At 43.5% G+C, this 10,401-nt stretch overlaps 2 protein-coding genes across 3 annotated transcripts; one reads left to right on the top strand and one right to left on the bottom strand.

The window, feature by feature from the left end:
- The first annotated feature begins 101 nt into the window (after positions 1-101).
- On the top strand, positions 102-2,859 carry LOC132788781 (pre-rRNA-processing protein TSR1 homolog). Its single transcript, XM_060796356.1, has 3 exons — positions 102-313; positions 373-1,928; positions 1,993-2,859. Exons 1-3 carry the CDS (start codon positions 208-210, stop codon positions 2,773-2,775), a joined length of 2,445 nt encoding a protein of 814 aa, XP_060652339.1. The 5' UTR covers positions 102-207; the 3' UTR covers positions 2,776-2,859.
- Positions 2,860-2,904: 45 nt separating this feature from the next.
- Positions 2,905-10,144, bottom strand: LOC132788780 (TBC1 domain family member 9). 2 transcript variants are annotated; one of them, XM_060796355.1, is made up of 11 exons: positions 9,751-10,144; positions 9,066-9,232; positions 7,047-7,305; positions 6,428-6,989; positions 6,219-6,367; positions 4,773-6,159; positions 4,488-4,705; positions 4,119-4,366; positions 3,666-4,016; positions 3,509-3,603; positions 2,905-3,453 (listed from the first exon to the last, which is right to left on the bottom strand). In XM_060796355.1, the coding sequence occupies exons 1-11, from the start codon at positions 9,792-9,794 to the stop codon at positions 3,112-3,114; spliced, it is 3,822 nt and encodes a 1,273-aa protein (XP_060652338.1). In that variant the 5' UTR covers positions 9,795-10,144; the 3' UTR covers positions 2,905-3,111. The 2 variants fall into 2 exon arrangements, with proteins under 2 accessions (XP_060652338.1, XP_060652337.1); XM_060796354.1 differs by having other exon boundaries at positions 3,666-4,366; positions 9,751-10,143.
- Positions 10,145-10,401: the final 257 nt, after the last annotated feature.

The raw sequence follows: 10,401 nt of genomic DNA on the forward strand, positions 1-10,401 counted from the left end.
CGCGCTCTGCAGTGTAAAAACATTTATTACGCTTGCAACACTATGAATTGAGTGTGGTCACACATCGCGCAGCTGCCATCGATATCCCGATTCAACGATATCGATAAGTCTTTTGGAAACATGTGCTTGCCTCTCCTGTAAGGAAAACAACTCGGTGTAAAAATAGTGCTAATTTCGCTTTAATTTGTGGAAATAAACAAGCCAACCATGGCGGATCATACATTTCATCGGCCAGGACCGTTGAAGCAAACGAATAAGGCGCATAAAACCGGACGTCATCGCTCCAAAGGCGCCATCGACAATGCAGTAAAAGGTTTGTCTTGTGTTTTGCACCTCAACAACAAGTGCAGCATTAACTTGTTTGTTTTTTAGGCAAAGTTGGCTTGAAGGCCATTTCGCATAAGCACAAGCAACAGCAACGCAAGGAGCAGCGACGCAATCAAATGAATCAACTGCGTAAAAACAAACGCGATGAAGTTTTGCAGCAGAAGCGACAACTTGGAGGCCAAAACACGGCTCCGTTTCTGGTCTGTTTGCTGCCGATGCACGAGCAAATCGATGCCTACTCTGCATTGGCCATCCTGGAAAGTTGCGACAGCGAGATTGTGGTGGAGAAATCAGGCAGCGGCATTGTTTATATGAATCTACCGCGGTTTAAGCAACGCTTCGCATTTGTGGTGCCTCCCATTGGACGTGGGAACGAGTTGATTGTGCTCGACTATCTGAAGGTGTGCGACACAACGCTGATGCTAACCTCTGCGTCGTTTGGTGAGGATGAGATCTTCGATCGCTGGGGACAGCGGGTGTTCAACATGATTTCAGCTCAGGGCATTCCCACACCTGTTGTTGCTCTGATGGATCTCGAGTCCATAAATCCCAAGCGTCGCACAGCTGCCAAGCAGGCGGCACAAAAGTTCATCACCAAGTTGCTGCCGGAAGAGAAGTTAATGCAGCTGGATAGCTCAGGTGAAGGATTGAATGTGATGCGACGCATTGGAGGCCAAAAGAAACGTGTGCTGCACAACGTCAAGAATCGTCCACATCTGTTTGGCGATGTCGTGGAATATGTGCCCAACGGTGAGCTCGGTACGCTGAAAATAACTGGTTTTTTGCGTGGTCAATCGTTGAACGTCAACGGATTAGTGCATATACCCGGTCTTGGCGATTATCAGTTGGGTCAAGTCGATGGACCACCTGATCCTTACAAGCTGGACAAGAGTCGCGAAGGCGAGTCCACGGAGGTGCGCGTATTGGCTGTCAGCAATCCGGCTAAGCAAACGTCGCTGCAAGCGGAGAATATACCTGATCCTATGGATGCGGAGCAAACGTGGCCAACGGAGGAGGAAATAGAGGCCTCGCAAAAGGAAACCAAGAAGACGCGTCTAATCAAACGTGTGCCAAAAGGTTACAGTGACTATCAAGCTGCCTGGATACCTGATGTCGAGGAGGTAGAGGACAAAGACGGTGATGACGACGACGACGATGAGGATGATGAAGATATGAGTGACGATGAAGAGGACGAGGATGAGGACTTCATGTCCTGTGACAATAAATCGTTCGAGGATGAGTACGAGAAGCGTGACTCGGACACAGAAGAGTATTTGGACAGTGTTTCCGTCTCCTCGGAAGCAGCGATCAATGACGAAAAGTACGATCAGCAAATGGACTTCCAAGAGGAGCGTGAATCTCTGCAAAAACTGCAGCAGGCGCGCACGGATCAGCTGTGGCCTGATGAGATCGATACGCCACTCGATGTGCCGGCTCACGAGCGTTTCCAAAAGTATCGAGGCCTCGAATCGTTCCGCACCTCGCCCTGGGATGCCAAAGAGAATCTGCCCAGCGATTATGCGCGCATCTATCAGTTTAAGAACTTCGATCGTACCAAGCGACGCATCCTCACAGAGGCTAAGGATTTCGTGGGCATTCAGGTGAGTGATTTAAGCTTATTTATTTAATCACTCAAGTGTTAATTGGATTCCTTCCTATTTCTAGCCCGGTTTGTACATCACGCTGCATGTGATCAACGTGTCCCAAAGCCGCTGGGATGCTTTCCGATCCGCACAGTATACCGACAACGTGATTGTCTACGGCATGTTGCCGCATGAACATCAGATGTGTGTGATGAATGTGGTGTTGCAGCGCATCCCTGACTCTGAGGTGCCTCTCAAGTCCAAGGAGCAACTGATTGTGCAGTGTGGCTATCGCCGATTTGTCGTCAATCCCATTTACAGTCAGCACACCAACGGGGATAAGCACAAGTTTGAACGGTTCTTCAGACCTTACGAAACTGTTTGCGCCACTTTCTATGCGCCCATACAGTTTCCACCCTCTGCCATACTGGCGTTCAAGGTGAATCCCGATTCTACACTTGCTTTGGTGGCACGTGGTCGCCTGCTCTCCTGCAATCCGGATCGCATTGTGCTAAAGCGTGTGGTGCTTAGTGGACATCCGATGCGCATCAATCGTAAATCGGCCACCATACGCTACATGTTCTTCTACAAGGAGGACGTGGAGTACTTCAAGCCGGTGAAACTACGCACCAAATGCGGTCGTCTGGGTCACATTAAGGAATCGCTGGGCACACACGGTCACATGAAGTGCTATTTCGATGGCCAGCTGCGTTCCTATGACACCGCATTCATGTATCTCTACAAACGCGTCTTCCCCAAGTGGAACTATGAGGAGTGTCTGGTGCGGAGCGCGGAGCATGCTCGCCAGGAGTCGGCGGCGCGAAGGAACTCAAAGCAGCTAGAGGATGTGGAAATGGATCAGTAGTAAATGAGTTGATGTGTGTATATTAATTATGTCGATATATAACTGTGCATATATATTGAAATAAATTTGCCACATTAAGTTGGACTTTCATCTTTTCATATAATGTAATAATAATAGGTATAATAGAACTATATATTCACAAACAATTGGCTTAACTAATTCGGATAGTAGACGGGTACACAACACATACATATTTATATATAAAACGGTATATAACGACGGTTCAAGCCGCATTGCACAGTTCTATCTGTTGAGGGAAGTTGGGGTTGGTGGATAGAGAGTTTCTTTTTATGGCTAATACATTGGGTTCTACGGGGGAGAGATTGAGGGGGGAATTTAGTAGTTGTAGTTGGTGGACAAGCATTTGCGTCTCTTCTTCTGCAGCTGTTCGATCTGCTCCACAATGCGTGTGCTCGTCTGGAATGCCTTCTCAATGCATTCGCATGTGAGCGCTGTGGCGATAAACTGTTTGATGGATATGTGCCAACCATCAGAGATGTTCGTGCTGCTGCTGCTGCCACTGCTCGTTGTGTTTGTTGTTCTTGTGGTTGCAGCGGCTCCTCCACCCGCAGCAGCTGCTTTGGCCTGTCGCAGCTCCTCCTCGAGCGCAATAAACAGACGCGTTGTGCTGCTCGGCTCTGCAGCCGGCGTTGTGGGATTGCCATTGTTATCCGGTTGCTGTAATTAAGGACCACATTAATAGCACTCTAGAGAAGAGAAAATATGAACTTACCTCATCTCCACTGCCAGCTAAATTCAGCTGTGTAAAGCTTTCCAAGCTCGGCTCTTTTTTGATATTGCTGTTGCCCAACTCAATGAGATTTTCATCTGTCAACGTGAAAAAGAAAATGCTTAAATATTCGATAGTTGCTTCAGTTCGCGTTACTTACATGCTCGTCGCATTTCTTCGTCCTGCACACAACCCATGATCTCGATAATGCTGCGCCACAGCAGCTGGAAATTCTCTTTACGCATATGCGGCACTGGCGAATGGCCGCCAGCGGCTCCCTCATTGGGTTGATCTAGCAAATAGCCCAGACTGCCCAGGCTGCGTGTGTCCGTAGCGTTGGAGTCGGCACGATCAAGTCGTGTGGCTGCAACCAGATCGCTGATCTGCGAGAAATTCGATATAGTCTCAACGTTCAGTAGCATTTGCTCGGCGGCTGTAGCCGCATTTGAACCAGCTGCTGCTGATGATGCAGCTGCTGTCGTCGGGGGCGTCATGCGGGCCGCTCCCAAATCTGAAATATCCGAAAATGTGTCAATCGATTCGTAACGTCCCTGCTGGTGTAGGCCGATGTCGTAGTCGTCCTCCTGCCCAGCATCAGTGCGTGTTGCAGTACCCGACAGTCCGGCTAGGCCAGCAGCACCCGGCAGATCCACATAGAACGTCGAGTTGCGATGCGCCAGCGACGAGGCATTCGAGTTCAGCGATAGATTCGGTGTGCGTGACAAGTCCATGAATGTGTTGCCCGATATGCCAGCCAGATTATGCAAATGCTGTGTGGCGCTGATCAAGGCAAAGTCATCGGCATCGAAGTTCTGATCCGATGGCGATGGCAGCGCTTCAATCGACTCGGAGGCATCATCACTGTAAGCAAGACAAAAAAATATTAGCGAAAGCGAAAAAGTAACATAAAAAAAGTTTTCTTTTTTAATTTGCAGTTGGCTCTAAATAAGAGTAACTCTTCTACTTTATAATAAAGCCTTACTCAAAGAAATCCTCCGCTTCGATGGCCTCTTCGGCATCGTCTTTGGTGCGTGGACGTGGACGACGAGTGCGCTCAATTTCCGCCTTCGACAACAGCGGCGGCAAATGCAACACAAACAACAGCTTCAACTTCTCCGTGCTCTTGTTGGAGCAAACCAAGCCCAAGGCATTGACAAGCTGCCCAAAGTCCAGCTGTCCCGTGCCCTTCTTATCCGTGAGCTGATTAAAAAAGAAAATTTCCATTAAAGTCGTAGAACAAATATATGCAAAAAGTATTACGACTTACCCTGAACAGCTTCTCGGCTATGTCGACGCTGACGCATTTGCGCCAAGGCGTCAGCTCGCTGAAAAGCGTGTGGAATACTTCATAGTTAACTGAATAGGCCTCATGGCGTCCACTGCCGCCGCCTGGCATAATATCACGTGCGGGCGATTGATGATGCTGCAGCTGTGGCGCCTCGCTCAAGCTTTGTGTCTTCTGCTGCTGCTGAACCGACTTTAGCACCAGCTTCTCCTCTCTGATAATCGTGAGCAGCGTGTGCAGCTCAAGGCGCTCGAAGTATGGGTTCTGGACATGCGCCTTCACGATAGTCTTCTCGTTGTCAATGTCAAATTGTCGCACAGTGAGTCGACGGTGTTTATTTCTCAACTCCTCGATGCGTTGTTGCGTGAGCTCTGCACCGAATTTCGTATACGCCTCGTAGATGAGAGTCTGCACTGTTTGGGTTTGGGGGCGTTCTTGTCTGCGCTTGTCTGTGGGCGGTGGCACTTGATACTCTGGATTGTAGATGCCCTCCAAATACGTTTGCAATACCAGCATAGCTTCGCCATCGTCCTGACAATCAAGCAGCTTGTCTCGATTCCATTCGATGATTTGCAGCGAAATCATAAATATGATTTTGGCGCCCTCGTAGAAAAAACAATCGAGAATTTGCAGCGAACTCTCGTAGCTGATGACGCTAATGAATATGGTGAGGAACCAGGAGATGGAGATCATCTTGATGACACCCAATCGCTCCAGATGTTCATGCAAATCGGATAGATGCGTTGCCACCAATTCATTGAGCACACCTTGATCGATTTGGGCACCCACAATCTTGTCCTGGTAATAGTCAGGCAATAGATTCTCGCAGAGCGCCGCCAGCATCCAGAAGGCGTTCTCCTCATCACAAAACAATAGAAATACCGATGACACAATGTTCATGGCCTGACAGTAGCCAACCTGTGGATTCCGTAATGCATACGCTTGGAGCACGCGTCGCAAGGCGCCAATGCCATCAGTGCATTGGAAGGCCGGATGTTCTGGTAGTGAGCGTGGCAAATCACGATCGATCTCGTCGTGGACAAAGCTGTTTTTAATGCAGGCAGCCTTTTCTACGAGATCCTCATACAGTCCAGGATTCATTTCCTTGTCATGTATGGCGCCCGAGAAGATGAGCCAGATCTCCTGTCGCAATTTATCCGGTATGCCTTCCACAATCAAATTAATCACATCTGTAGTGCGAAACATCGCAATGCCACGTCCAAAATCACGAAAATGATCCTCCCATCTTGCCAGCTTCTGCTCCTGTTTCTTCTGTATGTCGGGACTGAACTGCGTCTTGAATGTGTTGAGTAAAGCAGTCTGCTTACTCCAGGATATATCATATTTAGCGCGCTCCCTGCTCACGGGACTGTAAGAAAAATGACACTGAAATACTTTATATTACTTAAATTGGGAAAAATATCTTACATGTGTATGCGGGAAAGTAAATCTGTGATCTTGGAGATGAGCACTTCACGATCGACAATCTTTGAGAACATAAAGGGCACATTATCCGACGAAAAAATGACAATCTGGTTGTCATAACGCTGTTGGCCATCGTCCTTCTTCTCGACGCTCTGCAAATAGTAATATTAATCAAGTAATTGCTTATAAAAGTTTCTTAACATTTAACTCACCTTAATAGTCTTCATGGGTATGACAAGGCTAACCAAATCCTTGACATCGCTGCGAAAGCAGAAGAAATTGGGCGAGAGATAAATGTAGCCGGCATGAAAACGCTTCGAGTACGGCGTCCAGATATCCGCCTTGATTTTGCCATCAATAATTTCTGTTTGTGGTAGACGGAAATAAACTCGAAACTCTTCGGATTTCTGACGTGCTGTCAAGTCGCGCAGGAGTACAGGTTCTTTCGACATCTTTGTGGCAAAGCGTGTGTAATTCGATGTGTCGTGATCGACAACAGGACTCTCTGGATCTTGTATCAACTTTTGTATGGCCATCTTATTGAGCTGCTCGATGAGAGCATGCGCCTTACTTGCATTAAAGATCAGTGTAAAATTGTAGGTCATGTTATTGGTAGTCTTCAAATAGATTGTTTTGCCACTGCGACTGATGTCCTCCAATTCCGCAAAACGTATGATACGCTTAATCTCCTCGCTCAAGAGATAGGAATAGAAGCAGACATGATTCAGCGAGATGTACAATTGTCCTTGCCTTGGTATTTTGTTCTTGACATATCTGCAGAAAAACAAAGAAATTAACAAAGTGTTCAATTCTTGGGACTATTGTACTTACGTGGCTGAATACGAGTTGACCAGACGCTCCTCTTCGGGCATTTTGAAGATTTTTCGAAACTGTGAGGTCATAACTTTAAAGTCCGGCGATTCACCGGTATCGTCTTGATTATTTTGAGCATACAGCGATTGTATTTTGCAGATTGTAAAGTTTGTCACTTCCTCCTCATTTTCCATTTCATTGAGCACACTGAAGAGATTCGTTTGCAGCCATTCCCAGTCCTTTACGATCTCGTCTTGCGTCAGACCAATTGCAATTTCTAGCGATAAGGAATAATCATAATAATAACTATTAGAAAACCGTGCTCTCATAATTTGTAATGCTATCAAATAAACAATTCTATATACTGTGTTACTTTGAGTTATCTAAGGGGGGTGACACATTTGCTGAGCTATCAGAACAATTTATTAATACAGCAAATGAGTATTTATATTTAATATGTTTTAAATGCAACCTAAAGCTGTTTAAAGATTTCATTGTCTGCGGTCAAAACCTACAAATTAAATGGAAATGGAAATAGAAAAAAGTTGTTCGAGGTTTAAAATAAAATTATTTTAAAAATCATTGTAGCATTTCATTTATGCGGGCAATAGTCCCCAAGGAATTGAACTCATATATTTACAACATTTATTATTACGCAGCAAAAATAAATACAGTTGCTTGCTATAGATTTCTTTTCGCCTGTTAGTTGAGCTGATTTTTATAGATGTATATACGATATATGTGAATATGTAAGATTGTTGTGTGTGTGGAACACACAAACCTAGATATCAGCTGAACAAACAATCAGATATCGGCAAAAAGTGAATTTGTATTATAAAGATATTTCAAATGCTTGATTAAAGACATTTGAGCCTGAGTGTCAGCAGAGTTCAATACTGACAGCATAAATTATATAAAATATTTTCCAAATCACTAGTCAAATATAAATTGCTCTTTTTGCTCTTTGCTCAATTTTGTTCAATATACTTAGTTATGTTTAAAAGAGCAATGAAAGAGATCATTGTTTTCTAGCTTTATATAAATTTTAAAGGACATATAATAAACATAATCCATAAATATAAACATAATCAATATTTCCTTTTCAGTGCATTCACTGCAAAGTTCTTTGTTAAAAGTAAAAATGTATTGAGTAGTGAACTTTACTAAGGCTAACCATTGAATTATTGGCGTTGATACGTGACATTATGCTGCATTTATTTAATTCATTAAGATCAGCTGACGCTATAAGTATGCACATTGTTTCATACTCTTGTCTTCTCTTATATTATTTTCATTCTTTAGTAGTATTATATTACCTATTCATTATTATTTCTTCTCCTATCTTATTCACTGACACATTTTTTGTTTGTTTACTTAATAATTTTTATACACAGCATTAAAAGTATACTTCTGTATTCCATAATGGTACAGTCTGTGTTTAATATGATTAAATATCTTAACCTGCTTATCGAGAATAAGATATTTCCGTCTTTTCAAATTATCTATACATTCTTTTTAATTTCCATTTTTTTAAATATATCAATTTTTTCTTTAATTTTATATTACTCTTATTTTCGAGTATTCCTTTCTTGTATCATTGAACTTTTTATGCTCACTTATATTTTATACTCTATATAGTATACAGTGAAAACTCAGAATTGATATCATATATATATGACATATATGTCATCTTTTACTGTACAGTCTGTCTTTAAAGCCACTCAAAGACACTTCATAAACATCTTTACCCATTCATAGACACTTCAAAAACATCTTTACCTGCGTAACGAGAACCCAGAAGTACACTCTATTAATTGTAAATGTGTGAAGACATTCGTCCCACTGCAACACAAATCTATCGCATACATACATATAACACATGTATAGATCTGCCTTTCCCAGTGTGTATGCAGTGGATGAGTCAGTGAGTCGCCGAGTGAATGGACAATACTTCCCCCACTCAAACCCAATATGTATACCTCTCTTTCGCTGATAAGGTGCTAAACGGGAGGTAGAAAGGGGAGATGGCAAACCTACCGTAAGAAACTTCGGAGGAGGGCGTCTGATGCAGTATGCGATATGGCGCCGGTTTGGTGCTCATGACGCTGTCAAATGTGCCCACCAGCATGGATCCAAAGCCACGAGATTCGCCGTGCCCTCGTCGCTTTTGTAGCACAAAATACTTGGAATACATTTCAGCGATCCTGTAACAGAAAAAAGCGAAATCAAAAAATAAACATCATAAATACTCAAATAGACGAGCGGGTGCATGTGAGTGTGCGTGTGCGTTGGGAGTGTGTTGGTATTACGCAGCAACAAAAACAGTTGTGCTGCGAACCACAACAGCAAAACCAAAAAAAGAACAATCATATGTATATTTTGAAGCTCTCGCTGACTCTTTGTTCAGAAACTGTGCTTGGAGAATCTGTGCAGGGAGAACGAGCAAGAGCAGAGTTGGTGACTTGAACTCTGCTCAATTAGTTATCAGCTTATAGTTCGCGAAAGAAACAACAACAATAATAACAAAGCCACACAATACATGCATACACCTACACGAAAATACTGTTGTGCTATGAGTGCGCGTGTGTGCGTACTTTAAATTAATCAGCTGCTGGAACTGCGGGTGCGGGGGAATTTCGATGGCTGTGCACAGCATCCCAATGCTTAGTGGAAGAAGAAGGCAACACCCCCAAGTTGTGAAATTAATTTTGTTGTCACTTACCAGAAAGGCGATGGTAGCAGCAAATCCTTCGGTTGAATCCACATCTTGCTGTTTGTTGTTTTTAATTTTTCTGCTGAACGAGTCGTCAAATTATCGTTTCATCAATTTTCATAGTTTGCCCATGAAGAAAAAACGAAAGCACCCCAAGAAAAGCGAGCACAGTGTTTGTGCGTCGCGTTTTGTTACATCTGCGGTAAAATCAATTCGTATGCAATGCGAATTGTACACCTTACAATTACTTAGTTGCTTAAACCACGCAGCGAATGCACTTTTTATTAACTTGTCGTTTGTCCGTCGTGCTCACGTTTGTTGTTGTTTTCTGAGAGCTCAAGAAACATCGTTGGCACTATCGATGCATCGATAGATTGAATTGTTTTTTAATATCGATTTGTGATCGTAGAATTCTTGGCCAACATAATGTGGAAATTCATTACGAATTATTTATTTATTATTTTCTTAAAGACATAAGTTTTGTTTAAAGCATTTTATGTTAACTTTTATAATGTGGTTTGCATTTGGTCGTATTTCGATAAGATATACCAAATTCACCTGTCAGCTGGTTTCTCTTCGTTTAACATTGCGGTATATTTCCAAAAATGAGCAAGAAGCCGCGAATTTTTAAACAGCTTGTTATTTCTGAGTATTTTACGC

Source organism: Drosophila nasuta, chromosome 3 (genome assembly GCF_023558535.2).
Source record: "Drosophila nasuta strain 15112-1781.00 chromosome 3, ASM2355853v1, whole genome shotgun sequence".
Lineage (NCBI taxonomy): Eukaryota > Metazoa > Arthropoda > Insecta > Diptera > Drosophilidae > Drosophila > Drosophila nasuta.

What these genes read in the sequence shown, in the direction of transcription:
- LOC132788781 (XM_060796356.1), top strand. Translation starts at nt 208, where the DNA reads ATGGCGGATCATACATTTCATCGGCCAGGACCGTTGAAGCAAACGAAT. An exon ending in CATCGACAATGCAGTAAAAG is followed by an intron (nt 314 to 372) that starts GTTTGTCTTGTG and finishes TTTGTTTTTTAG; the next exon opens with GCAAAGTTGGCTTGAAGGCC. An exon ending in AGGATTTCGTGGGCATTCAG is followed by an intron (nt 1,929 to 1,992) that starts GTGAGTGATTTA and finishes TCCTATTTCTAG; the next exon opens with CCCGGTTTGTACATCACGCT.
- LOC132788780 (XM_060796354.1), bottom strand. Translation starts at nt 9,794, where the DNA reads ATGTGGATTCAACCGAAGGATTTGCTGCTACCATCGCCTTTCTG. An exon ending in GTCAACTCGTATTCAGCCAC is followed by an intron (nt 6,990 to 7,046) that starts GTAAGTACAATA and finishes GTTTTTCTGCAG; the next exon opens with ATATGTCAAGAACAAAATAC. An exon ending in TAGCCGAGAAGCTGTTCAGG is followed by an intron (nt 4,706 to 4,772) that starts GTAAGTCGTAAT and finishes TTTTTTAATCAG; the next exon opens with CTCACGGATAAGAAGGGCAC.